This window comes from Oculina patagonica, chromosome 2 (assembly GCF_052425735.1).
Source record: "Oculina patagonica isolate OP01 chromosome 2, crgOcupat, whole genome shotgun sequence".
NCBI lineage: Eukaryota > Metazoa > Cnidaria > Anthozoa > Scleractinia > Oculinidae > Oculina > Oculina patagonica.
In genome coordinates, this window is record NC_135759.1 from 44,738,527 (window position 1) to 44,754,237 (window position 15,711).

A 15,711-nucleotide genomic window follows, 5' to 3' on the forward strand; every position below is an offset into this window, starting at 1 on the left:
GCGCTTGTGCTTGCGCTTGTGCTTGCGTCGCTAGTGAATACCAGGCTTTAGTTGCGACCTTTGTAAAGAAACATTAGTTCTTTGATATGAAATTCCGGCGGCATCCGATCACAAAACAAATGTTGACATTGCGGGAAAATTCCGCGGCCTCACAAAGCAAATGTTGACATAGCGGGAAAAATATTGACATGGCGGGAAAATTCGGCGGCCTCAGAAAGCAAACACGCATGGAATGCAGTTCTCCCCCTGTAGAATTATCTCGTGTCGTCATGACAACGTCGTCATGACGACACGAAACAAAAAGTGTTTAAGTAAAGTATTATCTACGAACAATCAATTTTGTAATTAGACTGACTGTTTAGCAGCTAAGTCGATCCAAATCGAGTCCCATGAAAAGCCCAGAGCCCTTGCCTTCAAGCCGACTTGCCGCAGTCCACCAATTTTGATTTTACTTTAAATTTAGCCAATGATGTCATAAGATGTATTTTTACGGGTTCTGTTCACATACCACAACATTGAATAATGCCGATATTTTTTTAATCATAACTGTTTCATTTTATATTGCACGAACACTGTGCCCACTTTTAGTAACACCCTACAGGCTAATCTTGTAATCCTAAGTATTATTTTTGTGTAATGTTGCTAAATTGGGTACATGTATAAAACAAATTGCAGGGCATTGCACATCACAGTAAATGAAAATATCATGGGTAACAAACATTTTGTTTTCAGTTAAAATCGTAACAAATCTCGGAAAAGACTAGTATAGAGCCTTGAAATGACATATTTCTAAGGTTTTTATTTTTTATCTGTCAAGCTTGGTCTAAATAGAGACATTTAGCTTCAGGTTATCTGCTATAAACGTCAAACCACAAACGTCTAGGAATCACGTGCTCAGGCCCCGAGGTCACGTTTGAGGTTTTCAACGCACGTTTTCGACGGCAAGAGGTAGCTTTTCACGTTGGTGATTTCCCTCAAGGTTTCTGCTCTTTTATTTTTAAAGTAAATAGTTTGAACCCAGGAGTATCAGTAGTTCGTATAGTGTGATCGTCCGGGTGAGAGTAGTTCTGAGAAGAACTGTTGTTGGTGACTGACGTTTCGACAACCTGAGCGGAAGTCATCTTCAGAGTCAAGTGAAAAGTTGTTGTCAGTCGATGATGTTATAAGTCTGGTCCGTTGAAGCTGATTGGTCAGTTAAGCCGTGATGTTATTGGCTGTAAGACTCGTGTAAAGTTAGTCATCAGTAATCTTTGGATGTTGTCCTTCAGTAGCATGTTCAATAAAAAAGTTAAAAGTTCAACTGAGGCCTTACACTACTGTGTTAAAAAGTTTTAAAAAGTTTTAAGATCCAAGCTTTCGCCGATCTACGGCATCATCAGGGATAATAGGAAATATTCCGCGCGAGGCTTATATACAGATGTAAAATAAAACGTGAGAAAAGCGAAAGAATGTGGGCGGTAAATGTAAATGCTAATTAATAAGATACAAATATGAATAAAAATGAAAATGTGGTCTAACGAGCGAGTGTCAAAGTACAAAGAGTCTCTAGATATGTTAAAATAAGTATTAGAATAACAAGTCCGCGAATTCACTGCACTCTTCTCGTGAGTTGAGGGCAGGTTTGTAGTTCCGTATGTAAAAAGCTTCAAACAGTCGTAGGTTTGCGGGGTCGTTTTCTAGTACAATGGTCTTGATTTCGATGCCTTTGTGGACTTTGTTTTGGCACTTTGAAATGTGTTTCTTCACGGAGGAATTGTCATTGTTCAGGTGTTCTCTTACTCGATCGTGGATAAAGCGTGTAGTGCTCCCGATGTAGTATTGGTTGCAATTGTTACACGGGAGTTGGTAAACAGCGTTGCGTAATATAATAAGCACAATTTGGTGTCGGAGACAGGGCAGTTGGCCCTCGTGCATGTCCGTTCCGTGTTGTTCTGAGAGAGAGCTCGTCTAAGCGTGTATGACTTGTGCGCGACCCGTACTGGTATACCCTCTTTCCGGAAAATGTTAGTGATCTTGTAGTTGAGACGTTCGGAGACATATGGGATTTTCAAGTAAGACCATTCTGTGTTGGTAGGTCGAGGGTCTTTTTTATGCTTCTGAGAGTGTTTAGTTTTGTTTATAGTGCTTTCAGGATACCCGTTAAGACGGAGGACGTCGTCGAACATGTTTTGATGTTTTTTGGCGGTCGTTTTTGTGGAACATTTATCGTCGATACGTTTCCGCTCATTACGAATGAAGTTGATCTTTGATTTTTCCGGGATTGCTGATTGGTGATGAACAAATAGTGGTTTCTTTGCTGTTTTTTTGTAGAATTCAAAAGAGCTTTTGCCGTCTTTGGAGATGGTGACATTGAAATCAAGTAGTGATAGAGATAAGCCATTGGGTGTTGTTTCTGGTTTCTCAATTTCAAATTTCAATTTAGGGTGCAGATTGTTCATTGCATAGTGGAATTGGTCTGCCATTTCCTCGCCAGTTGTCTGGAGATAAATGTCGTCAACATATCTCCGGTAGGGGCTTATAGATAAGTGCGAAGAGAGGGCGATGGTTTCCAGTCGGTCCATGAACAGGATGGCCAGAATGCCTGAGATGTTGGAACCCATAGGCAGACCTTCTTTTTGGCGGTAAACTTGACCATTGAAGGAGAAGTACATGTTTTCTAGCGTGACTGTGAGAAGGTCTGATATGTCTTGTTTGGTGAGGCGGAGTATTGGGGCGTGAATTCTGTCGGTGGCGTTGGTAATGGCTTCTTGTATGGGTATTGAAGTGTACAAGGATACCACATCGAGGCTGCATGGATATGGTAGTGTTTTATTGGTGGTGAAATCGCCTACTTGGATGCACTTGATGAGCTCGAGGCTGTTTTCTAGATGCGCTGGAACGTCCTTCAGCCTTGGTTTAAGGGCGTTGGCGAGCAGCCACAAGAGGCGCTGTGTTGGTCCATTGGTGTTAGATACAATGGGTCGTATTTTAATGCCTGGACCAGTTTTGTGGGTTTTGATGAGGTGGTAGAACCTGGGGAGGTCAGTGTTTGTGGCGATGAAGCTCTTTCGGACAAAAGGGGGGAACTGGTTCTGTAGGCAGACGTTTTTCCAAGTAGAGTTTACTTTGTTCTCGACTGTTTTGGCCGACATTCGGGGTATCTTTTGATAGGTGTTGGAGTCGCTGAGGTGAGCTAGGGCTACTTGTGTGTACGTGTCTTGCTGTATTACGCAGAATTCTGTGCCTTTATCGCTGGGGAGGCAGATGTAGTTTTTCTCTTTGAGTTCTTTGATTACTGTCTTGTCTGCGTGGCTGATGTTGGAGCACTTTCTTTGAGGTTGTAGTTCTTTGAGGATTACTTGGAGTTTGTGGTGGATCCTCTGAAGTTTTCCTTCAAGTTCGTCTGTAGATTCGGGTTTGTAGATGTGCCGGGACTGTGGGTAGGTGAGGAACTCTGAGGGTTGGAAGTTTGATTCTCGAAAGTGTTTCCATCGTATTTGGTTGGCTAGTCGATAGAATGCTATATTGATGCCCGTGATCTTGTGCTCGTTTATGCCAGGGGAGAGGCTGAATTTGGGGCCTTTCGATAGGAGATTGATTTCTTGGGTGTTGAGGTTGCCAGTGAGGTCGGTGACCAGATTGGGTTGGTTTGTGGTGACGTTGTCTGAGGAACTTGTGTTGTTAGTATCAGTGCTGTCCAAGTTGTTCTCAGGGTCGGTAGTTGTATTTGTTCGGTCGGGCATGTTATTTGGGCCGTTATTCTCCGAGATGTTGGCGCTGCTCAGATTCTTGAGGTTGTCTAGCATCGTTAGCAGTTTTCTTTTGTGTAGACTGCTAGCAGTGTTGTACGCGAGGTATCTTTGGGAGCGTATTTTAGATGCCACGTCAGGTGTGAAGTCCGATGTTATCCTTTCTTCGGCGTGTTGTTTAATGGCAATGATTCTCCGAAGTGCTCTCTTGCTTTCGTTTAGGACGAAACGTTTCGTTCTTTGTTTGGATTTCTCGGTGATGAATTCAATTCCAAAATCATACGGTAGTTTGAGGTTGGTGATTGTCTTTGGGAAGACGTTGAGAGTCGAGCATTGGCGAAGGAAGAAGAGCCTTTGTTTGTTGGCAGCCAAAGTCTCGCTGTTGCGGAATATTTTCTTAACGAGGACAAATTCGGCTTGGCCCAAGCCTAGTTTAAATAATCTTTGGATGTTGTCTTTCAGTAGCATGTTCAATAAAAAAGTTAAAAGTTCAACTGAGGCCTTACACTACTGTGTTAAAAAGTTTTAAAAAGTTTTAATATCCAAGCTTTCGCCGATCTACGGCATCATCAGGGATAATAGGAAATATTCCGCGCGAGGCTTATATACAGATGTAAAATAAAACGTGAGAAAAGCGAAAGAATGTGGGCGGTAAATGTAAATGCTAATGTAATGTTCGTTTAGGTGTTTGTGAAAGTCGTCGATTTCGTCTTTGTGTACGGCGGTAAAAGTATCGTCAACGTAGCGTAACCAGAGCGGTATCGTTTGTCGGCAAGTTGCAAGGGCGCGTTCCTCGATGTTTTGCATCACAATTTCTGCGACAACAACGGAAACCGGCGACCCCATGGCTGTTCCGTGCAACTGCTTGTAGTGTTTTCCGTTGTACTGAAAGTAAGTCGATGTAAGGCAGAGGTTCAGTAAGTCCATAATGTCTTCAGTCGGTAGCGGTAATGTAACAGTAGATTGTTGAATAGCGGTCTCGGTGCACTGTAGAGCCAATTGAAGTGGAATACTGGTGAACAGTGATTTCACATCAAAAGACACAAGTTTGTAGTCGTCAGGTATCTGTACAGTCTTGATGGCGTCAATAAAGTTCTCAGTAGATTGTAGTTTACGTCTGGATTGGTCTGTAAGAGGTTGCAGTATAGTCGTCAGGTATTTAGACAGTTGGTACGTAGGGGACCCACAGAACGAGATTATGGGTCGCATCGGTATACCCGGCTTGTGTAGTTTCGGTAGTCCGTAAAGTTTCGGTGGTTGCGGTACTGAGCACCGCAGTCGGTAGTAACGTTGATTGTTAAAAGCGTCGGTCTTTTTAAGCGCAAGTAGTTTTAAGTTATCTCACGTATTGACGCTATACATATCGGAAGTAGTTATTTGTCTTGACACAGAGAAAAATTCAACTAGAAAGAGTGCAGATTGAGCATTTTGTCTTCTTTTGAAAAACAAGCACTTTTATATGTCGCAAATCCAATATGGCGGCGGAAAGCCAGCAAGTAAATTCTCGGAATCTCACCGTATATTTCTCAGAAAACATCCAGTGGAACGGACAAATATTTTGAAGGCGAACCAGTCAAATTTCAAGAAGGATGTGAGCGTTAAGGTAAGCTTCTTCTTTCACAGATACCGACAAAACAGAGCATTTTTTGAGAAAATTGTATTTATCATGAAAGAAAAAGTAAATTTTGTTTTGCGGTGAATCTTGTCGAGCAGTTTGTGTGCTTTTCTTCCTGTCGCCTTCGACAACCGTCGATAAAGAAAGCGGTGTTAGACCGGATCACTGGTAATTTTGAATTTTAGAATTTGACAAGCCATCTTTCCATTTTAGTAAACTTCTTTTCTACGCGAATTTGCTCGAGGTTGAAGACGTCTAGCTAAACCGGTAGAGTTCATGATACCTCAAACGCCAAACGACTAACCTTAAACTGCCGTTTGCGGTTTGCCGTTAAAGTGAAAAACCTGTAGCTAAATATATAATTTGTTAAACTTCTAGCAGCTTTGTTAGTCTTGTTAAACAGCTCAGAAAAACAAGTTTGAGTTTATTCACTTTATTGACCTTTTTAAATCATCTTTAGTTTACATGTGTTTTACCTAGAACAGCCCTTAGCGCTCCTCATATCCTAGCACTTTACAGCACTTGTTACATAATGAATAATGTCTTATAACACCTTGATTTACTTTATTTTAGCTTTGTTATCAATTAATTTATTGGCTTCCGCGTTACTTCATTGCTTCGATGCATCCCACTCAGCTTCTGAAACAATACATACAAAATACATTAAAAACAACCAGTATGTATTCCCATAATCCAAACCTGCAGATTAAGATAGGAGAAAAAAGAAAAACAGCTATTTAACACTAGGGAAAACTATTCAAAAGGCCGCTGGCGCAAGTCATGATCAATACTGATGGAAAGTTTTAATACCGCGACTTTTTGACTGCTGTACTGCTAGTATTCATCAGGCGACGAGGTTTACGTGCCGATATTGGTGCATCCCATAATGTCTAAAACAATAGAAATCAAAATGGCCGTCGTTTCGGTAAAAAGGTCTATTTCTTTTTCAAGGACGTTTCATGTACATGTTTGTCTTACACCTTCTTGCTTGTTAGCAAACGTTTGTTGCTAGCTGAAGAATTGATGTGGCAAATATTGGCGAAGTGGTATCGCCAGTTCACTCAGCATATTCCTTTTACCCATGCTCCGTTTGAGCCATTACAAATTATGGGGATTAAATAAATAAATAGATGAAGTACACAACTTACCTTAAACACAAAGTTTACATGACTTTGAACAGTGTATGGCCGAGAAGTCAGGATGGAACCAGCAAAAGTCCTTGGTAGCTCTGTTTTGACACATACGTGCGTAGACAGGGTCATCATCGCATGGTTTTAAAGCTAGCAAAAGAAAATGGAGAGATAATGTGTTTATATTTAACTCGATGTCATGAAATTTGCGTGCATTTTAAAATATTTACGATATAAAAATATTTAACAAAATTAATTAAAAAATATTTTGGCAATCACGAAACGGAAAATACATACCTGGTAAAAATCCAGGTTCTGGTGGCGCTGTAAACACAAAAGAAAAAAAGATGATTACAGAAGGATAGATCATATGTAAAGTATAGCAACCGGGTCAGACTTCACCGCCCTTTCGTTTCAATCGTCTTTGTCACTTACTATTCACTGCAATGAGTATTCAGTATTTAACGATTATTATTCCACGAGCGCGCGTTGAATATGAGATGGTATCGATCTCATATCCAACAAGCGCGAGTGGAGTAATTATTTTATTAAAAACGCCCAAAGAATTGCAATATTTGAGCTCCCAAGCTGTTTTCGTTGACGCGTATCGCCTACCATATTTGTGGTCAATGGTATATGAGCTCAGATACCATTGCCTGTTAACCAATTAAAACTGCACTGCATATCTGTACATGCGAGTAGGAAAAAAATATTGATGTGTCAATTTACGAAGCTTGTTTCCGTAAAATACTAAGGGCACTTTCCATTAGTCAGGACTGGAAGGCCAGACCGGTATATTCTAGAAGAAAATTCCGTTTTAGGTCAAATTTTTCCTGTCAAATCAGTCAGTGCATAAATATGATACACTGTTGTGGTGGATTTGTGGAAGAATCTCGTTTAAACGGGACCATTTAGCATCCAAAAACACCAGACCGGTCGGCCAGTTCTGACTAATGGAAAGCTCTTGCAATTTGCAGATGGCCATTTATGAATAAATTTGTCTGGTGTTTGGAGGCAGTAATTGAAAGGTTGTTGCCCTAGAGCGCGGTACCCTGACCATAAAATTTATACATTTATACGTTTGTCTGCGGAGATAACATGGCGTCGCAAAGACCAGAATCCAAACTCTGAAGTCTTTGAGGTTAATTAAACTTGTGAACGTGATACAAGACTCAGAACTGGTTAATATCGCATTTTCCATAGCTACTTTCCAAAGTTTAATATGAGTATTTATACCCTGCCATAGAAAATACAGCCAATCAGAATACAGGAAAACCGTTGTATATTCGACGGTATTCAACCCAACCTTCCCATAGTGCGCTGCGACTGTATTCTCGACGAAATTTAGTAAGCGTATTTTCTATGGCATGGTATAAAATAGTTACACAACACTTTATCGTGGTATACTTAACAATTATCCTGCGAAATCGCGCGGAATATCGCCTGGTACTTAGCCGACGAGGCCGTAGGCCGAGTTGGCTAAAATCAGACGATATTCCGCAAGATTGAGCAGGATAATTGTTTTATTATTCAACAATTTGTCAACGAAACACATTTTGCAGATAGAAAAAGTTTACTTTTGCAGTGCGTTACAATACTTTGGACGAATTTTCGGAACCTACGTATATCGCAGGATATTTGTTATGTACGGATGACAGATAACGTTAAAATTTTTACCATATATGGGCAGCGCGCGCATTTGTTGAATAATAATATGGAATATCCCACTTGTCACTTGTATTTTCTTGGTATACACACGAGCCTAAAGGCTCGTGTGTATACCGAGAAAATACAAGTGACTCGTGGGATATTCCATAGTATACCACTCGAAAGCGTTGCAAAACTAGTATATATCGTTAATACAAGGCGTTTAAATTACTTTTATTAAACTGCCAATATAATGCCATCTCTATTACAAGCGTCAAGTTTATAGCGGAGCTCCCAGCAGAGCAGAGCCCCATACCCATAGAAAATTAACAGACCTATGCTTTTGGTTTTTTATGGTCATCTTGTCTAGCGGCATGGCTCGCGGGCCATACGCCAGAAATCGGTTTAAGGTTATGGTTAACGCCAGCTTACGTCTTTGATATTAGACATCCATGTCGTGGTCAATTGACAGCGGTCAAAACAAGGGATCCGCTGACCAGTATCACATGACCATATCGCGCGCTCACATATAGAACTCATCGAGGTCGAATGTTTTTTAAATTTAATAATGGTTTACATTGGATCGCGGGCTCAAGTGCTATATTTTATTCTGTTATTGGTCAGTAAATTGGGAGCTCCGCTTTTAGGCTTGGCTAAATCTATTTAATAACTACTTACTGCAGTCATGTTGGCTTAAGTCGTCAAGTATCCCCTGCAAGCGCCCTTGGATGTTCTTAGCATCCACAACATCCTCGTCACGGTCTGTCATCAATCTTAGTCTACGTTTATCCATTCCAGTGCCAATACCAACAGCCAGCACACGAACACCTGCTTCTCGTAAGGGCTTGGAGGTTTGCTTCAAGCCCCTGGCTCCGCTTGACTGGACACCGTCAGTTAGTATTATATCAATCTTATACACACCCTGTCTGGCAGCTGGTAAGACTTGATCGACTGCAATTTTTAGGGCCTTGTCGATTCGTGTTCTGCCGCCCATTTTTGGTAGTTGCTGCACAGCATCCTGAAATTTGTCCACCGTCTCATATTGTCCAAATTGAGCTACCTGTGAGGCCGAGGAACCGAACAGAACCATTGCTGCTCGATTTTTACCTGGTGCTTTATCCAAAGTCATCACTAGTTTCTTGACTACTTCCTTTGCATCGTTGAATTCTGATTCAAGACTGCCTGAAGAGTCCACGATAAATGCCACATCCGTTGGACACGCAGCACTAGGAGGAACTGAAAAGTAAGGAGTCCTTAGTTTTAAATTCGGGAACTGGGTAATGCTTATTTACTCTAATAAAGCTTTATTGGGAAACATAGTTACAAAAAGGAATAGATCATTAAGAATTATAAACTTAAGTCAAAAAATTGGCATTTTTTTGGGCATTTGTAATCCGTCTTAATCTTCGTCAGTCGAAACCATCCTAACTTATTTTTGGGTTTTTATTACTCCTTCGGTGTTTTTCCATGTTAGAGAAAACTGTTATTTTGACGTTTCCTTCAATTTATTACTAATCAGAAAAATGATTTGAAATACCGTGACATTGCTCCTTTAAGCAATAAATTTCTTTAGTGTTGGAAACGTTCAAAACAAATTTTCATGACCTACATGTAATACGTGACACCAAACAAGCAATTCAAAGCGAAATTGCTCTTTCGGTGAGTGACCTTTCAGCATTGCACATTACTCGCGATCTATATTGATCGAAAAGGGATTTATCTTCACTAGTTTCAATCTTTTTCTTGTTTGTCCATCAGCATACTTTAACTGCGTTGCATCGACTATTTTCACAATCGAGGCTGAGATGTTTCTGGCATTTTCCCAATGGAATTGAGGTTGTAGTACAATTTGGACTGCAAAATAGGAATTTGTAGCCGCCCCTACCCCTTCCTGGTCCAGTACCCTCTCTACCGAACCCTATACAGTATCGTTGCTCTAGCGTCCCAAGGAAAGAAAGGAAACAATAACTTGAAAGAGTATTACTTACTAGGGCATTTCTGCACATTGCACGAAGTAGTCTTTACAGCAGGTCCCCATCTGGTACAATTTCTTCCACCGTTAGATGGCGGGGGATTGGTGCAGGTTCTTTTTACTGTTTGTATCCCAACTCCACACGTTGCACTGCACTTAGACGCCGGAGACCAATTAGTGTATTTTCCGTCTATAGGAGCTAAGAAAGATAAAAAAAAACAACTTAAAGTCAACAACATCGCTGGAAATCATATCGACAGAATTGTCCATGCCCCTTTCTACGAAACTGTACACAATAGCGTTGCCCTAGCGTCTAAAGTAAGTAAACAATAACTTGAAATAGTCTTGACTTACTAGGGCATCTCCCTTCATTGCACGAAATAGTCTTTACAGCAGGTCCCCATCTGATGCAATTTCTTCCACCGTTAGATGGCGGGGGATTGGTGCAGGTCCTTCTTAATGTCTGGATTCCAACTCCACACGTCACACTGCACACAGACGCCGGAGACCAATCAGTGTATTTTCCGTCTACAGGAGCTAAGAAAAAGGAACGAGAACACGTCAGTTATATTGTAACATAGCCACACGTTTACTGCTGTGAAATGGAGCTTAAAAAGCCCATTCCCTTGTGTTCCTTCCTTTTAAATTCGATCAGTGTTCGCGTTGTGTTTATTCATCTATCTATCTATATACATTTGTTTGTTACATGAATTCTTCAATTTCAACCCCGCACCATCATAATATCAAGATTTTCTTTTATGTAACAGTCCAAACTTACCACAGACGAACTCTTTAAAATCTTCATAAAGCTTCTTCGACAGGACTGTAAAATTACTATAAAGAACTACTTTTCCTTTTTCACCAGCTGTCTGTTTCATTTTGTCCTCGCTCTTCGCTGCGCCTGGGCCAATTCCAATAACCTTGATTGTGACATCTTTAGCCTGCGTTAAATAAATGGTACAGCATTTTAGAAAGCATTTGATAATGATGGTTGCGCAAAGCATTTTCTTCAGATGGAGCAGGGCATCTTGAAGGAATAATAATTAGCTCTCATGACACACATCAGTCCTAAATGCTGCCGTTTGCCGTTTGGCGTTCGTACGCGAAAATGAGTAGTTTTGTGTATGTCGTGAATTTGGAATTTATTTCTTTATTTTTATGAGGGATTACTTTGACAATTCCATAAAAAGGAAACAAAATGAAAGGCAACCTCGTTTGTCGATTGCCGTATAACGTCATGCTTAATCTCTCTCATATTGATCACAATTACCTCGGGTTTAGTTTTAAGAGTAAAATTTGCAATATGTAGGAAGCGTTCTATCCGGGGGGCACTCCTCGTCGTCTTGCTTATAATTAGGGGTGTAACTTCCTAGGTCTCGTTTAGGGTTACACACGAAGAAATGTGCAAATATAAATTCTACTTTTCGTATTTTGGTATCTTTTAGGGGTCAAGAAAAGCTCCAGCCAAAGCCAGATTGGTCTCTTCTAGGGGTTCTTTTCAAAATTTCCGACGAGCATCCCTGCCCCTTTCAAGTGGAGGTTTCCCAGGGGCTCAATAAAGGGTGTTTCACAGAAGGTAAAATCGTGTAAAATTAAATAGGAGTACCTCCAAATCCGCTGTCAATTTCGCAAATGGAATTTGTGGTTCCTTATCCCACCTCGCAATATACGGTATTCCATCAGTAAAGATTAGCATAACATTCCTGGCATTTGGTCTGTCTCCTCCTTCCCTGGTAAACAACTCGACTGTTGTTGTCTCCTGTACTCTTGTAACGAAGAAAGCGAAAGCGACTACAAAAAAAGGAGGACAACGAAACATTTGGGGTTATATATATTTTTAAAGAAAGCACTCATCTCCATTTCTCTCTCTACTCGATTCCGCGCTTTTGCCTTTTTGTTTTTTGTCTACATTCCTCCGAAAAATCTCGAAAAACATTTATCAAAATCAACCGCGGCCACTGCAACTTTGTTCAAATACTGGAACGAGTGCTTCAATTGGCTAAACACGGCCAGACGTAAACAATTTTCTTGTGCTCACTCAGTATGCGATGTTTCGTTTTCACACGAACGCAAGCACAAGCGCAAGCGCAAGAAAAGGAAAAATTTTGATCCTTGTGCTTGTGCTTGCGCTTGTGCTTATGCTTGTGTCGAAGCCGTTTTCACTATGACATAAGAGCTGTTATGCTTGCGCTTGTGCTTGCGTCGCTAGTGAATACCAGGCTTTAGTTGCGACCTTTGTAAAGAAACATTAGTTCTTTGATATGAAATTCCGGCGGCATCCGATCACAAAACAAATGTTGACATTGCGGGAAAATTCCGCGGCCTCACAAAGCAAATGTTGACATGGCGGGAAAAATATTGACATGGCGGGAAAATTCGGCGGCCTCAGAAAGCAAACACGCATGGAATGCAGTTCTCCCCCTGTAGAATTATCTCGTGTCGTCATGACAACGTCGTCATGACGACACGAGACAAAAAGTGTATAAGTAAAGTATTATCTACGAACAATCAATTTTGTAATTAGACTGACTGTTTAGCAGCTAAGTCGATCCAAATCGAGTCCCATGAAAAGCCCAGAGCCCCTGCCTTCAAGCCGACTTGCCGCAGTCCACCAATTCTGATTTTACTTTAAATTTAGCCAATGATGTCATAAGATGTATTTTTACGGGTTCTGTTTATATACCACAACATTGAATAATGCCGATATTTTTTTAATCATAACTGTTTCATTTTATATTGCACGAACACTGTGCCCACGTTTAGTAACCCCCTACAGGCTAATCTTATAATCCTAAGTATTATTTTTGTGTAATGTTGCTAAATTGGGTATATGTATAAAACAAATTGCAGGGCATTGCACATCACAGTAAATGAAAATATCATGGGTAACAAACATTTTGTTTTCAGTTAAAATCGTAACAAATCTCGGAAAAGACTAGTATAGAGCCTTAAAATAACATATTCCTAAGGTTTTTTTTTTATCTGTCAAGCTTGGTCTAAATAGAGACATTTAGCTTCAGGTTATCTGCTATAAACGTCAAACCACAAACGTCTAGGAATCACGTGCTCAGGCCCCGAGGTCACGTTTGAGGTTTTCAACGCACGTTTTCGACAGCAAGAGGTAGCTTTTCACGTTGGTGATTTCCCTCAAGGTTTCTGCTCTTTTATTTTTAAAGTAAATGGTTTGAACCCAGGAGTATCAGTAGTTCGTATAGTGTGATCGTCCGGGTGAGAGTAGTTCTGAGAAGAACTGTTGTTGGTGACTGACGTTTCGACAACCTGAGCGGAAGTCATCTTCAGAGTCAAGTGAAAAGTTGTTGTCAGTCGATGATGTTATAAGTCTGGTCCGTTGAAGCTGATTGGTCAGTTAAGCCGTGATGTTATTGGCTGTAAGACTCGTGTAAAGTTAGTCATCAGTAATTGGTCAGTTTCGATCCGTCTATTGTTAGTCTAATTAAGTCGTTCTGTTCCGTCTATTGTTAGTCAAATTAAGTCGTTCTGTTGGCGGTTCGTTTGTCGCTTCTGTTTACGTCGTGAATAAGTCGTTTGTAAGGTGCCGGTAGTTGTTGACATCTGTTGATAGACGTCTATTCTAAGTTTGTGTACCAGCTTTCCAGAGTCAGTCGTTGAAAATAGTTAGTACCGTAGGTTAAGCATTCAGCAGAGTCCCAGTCGATTTTGTGTTTAGTAAGTCGGTGGTGTTCAGAAATGTGATTGTTGACATCACCATTTCCGGTCGCTCGTTTGTGTTCAGTCAGTCTCGTGGTCAAGTTTCTACCGGTCTCTCCGATGTAGGAGGCCTGGCAGTCGGAGCATTTGATCTTATAAATCGCTCCCTGTGTTTTGTTAGGTTCGTCCCTGTCTTTAACGTTGGTCAGTAAATGTCGTAACGTTGTTATAGGTTTGTGAGCTACACGGATATTGTAGGGTTGTAGGATCCGCGCAATAGTCTCAGAAGTGCCCTTGATGTAGGGTAAAGTCGCTGTAGTAACAGATGTCAGATTTCTGTCAGTTTCAGTAGTTAATTCTGTGAGTGTTGCGTCTAATAAAGTCAGTATTGTAGTTGTTCTTGTGGAAAACGCGGTCAAGGTATTTGTTTTCGTCAGATAAACTGTCTGGTGTGTCACAAACTAGTTGCGCTCGTCTCGTCAAAGTCTTGATAGTCGTAGCTTTGTGGGAAGTCGGGTTGTAGGATGTTTCGTCCAGTAATCTGTCGGTATGCGTCGGTTTTCTGTACACTGTAGTTCGTATTTCGTTGTTTTCGCGGCTTACCAGACAGTCAAGAAAAGGAAGTTTTCCGTTTTCTTCGATCTCCCTGGTAAACTGAATGTCGGCGTTCTGTTCGTTTAGGTGTTTGTGAAAGTCGTCGATTTCGTCTTTGTGTACGGCGGTAAAAGTATCGTCAACGTAGCGTAACCAGAGCGGTATCGTTTGTCGGCTAGTTGCAAGGGCGCGTTCCTCGATGTTTTGCATCACAATTTCTGCGACAACAACGGAAACCGGCGACCCCATGGCTGTTCCGTGCAACTGCTTGTAGCGTTTTCCGTTGTACTGAAAGTAAGTCGATGTAAGGCAGAGGTTCAGTAAGTCCATAATGTCTTCAGTCGGTAGCGGTAATGTAACAGTAGATTGTTGAATAGCGGTCTCGGTGCACTGTAGAGCCAATTGAAGTGGAATACTGGTGAACAGTGATTTCACATCAAAAGACACAAGTTTGTAGTCGCCAGGTATCTGTACAGTCTTGATGGTGTCTGGATTGGTCTGTAAGAGGTTGCAGTATAGTCGTCAGGTATTTAGACAGTTGGTTCGTAGGGGACCCACAGAACGAGACTATGGGTCGCATCGGTATACCCGGCTTGTGTAGTTTCGGTAGTCCGTAAAGTTTCGGTGGTTGCGGTACTGAGCACCGCAGTCGGTAGTAACGTTGATTGTTAAAAGCGTCGGTCTTTTTAAGCGCAAGTAGTTTTTAGTTATCTCACGTATTGACGCTATACATATCGGAAGTAGTTATTTGTCTTGACACAGAGAAAAATTCAACTAGAAAGAGTGCAGATTGAGCATTTTGTCTTCTTTTGAAAAACAAGCACTTTTATATGTCGCAAATCCAATATGGCGGCGGAAAGCCAGCAAGTAAATTCTCGGAATCTCACCGTATATTTCTCAGAAAACATCCAGTGGAACGGACGAATGTTTTGAAGGCGAACCAGTCAAATTTCAAGAAGGATGTGAGCGTTAAGGTAAGCTTCTTCTTTCCCAGATACCGACAAAACAGAGCATTTTTTGAGAAAATTGTATTTATCATGAAAGAAAAAGTAAATTTTGTTTTGCTGTGAATCTTGTCGAGCAGTTTGTGTGCTTTTCTTCCTGTCGCCTTCGACAACAGTCGATAAAGAAAGCGGTGTTAGACCGGATCACTGGTAATTTTGAATTTTAGAATTTGACAAGCCATCTTTCCATTTTAGTAAACTTCTTTTCTACGCGAATTTGCTCGAGGTTGAAGACGTCTAGCTAAACCGGTAGAGTTCATGATACCTCAAACGCCAAACGACTAACCTTAAACTGCCGTTTGCGGTTTGCCGTTAAAGTGAAAAACCTGTAGCTAAATATATATTTTGTTAA

The 15,711-nt window shown here is 41.0% G+C and overlaps 1 protein-coding gene across 1 annotated transcript; it reads right to left on the reverse strand.

Moving 5' to 3' along the window:
• Positions 1-4,286: 4,286 nt before the first annotated feature.
• On the reverse strand, positions 4,287-15,263 carry LOC144642407 (uncharacterized). Its single transcript, XM_078501366.1, has 10 exons — positions 15,243-15,263; positions 14,220-14,853; positions 11,699-11,883; positions 10,871-11,033; positions 10,447-10,629; positions 10,109-10,291; positions 8,799-9,356; positions 6,771-6,797; positions 6,588-6,623; positions 4,287-4,855 (listed from the first exon to the last, which is right to left on the reverse strand). Exons 1-10 carry the CDS (start codon positions 15,261-15,263, stop codon positions 4,287-4,289), a joined length of 2,559 nt encoding a protein of 852 aa, XP_078357492.1.
• Positions 15,264-15,711: the final 448 nt, after the last annotated feature.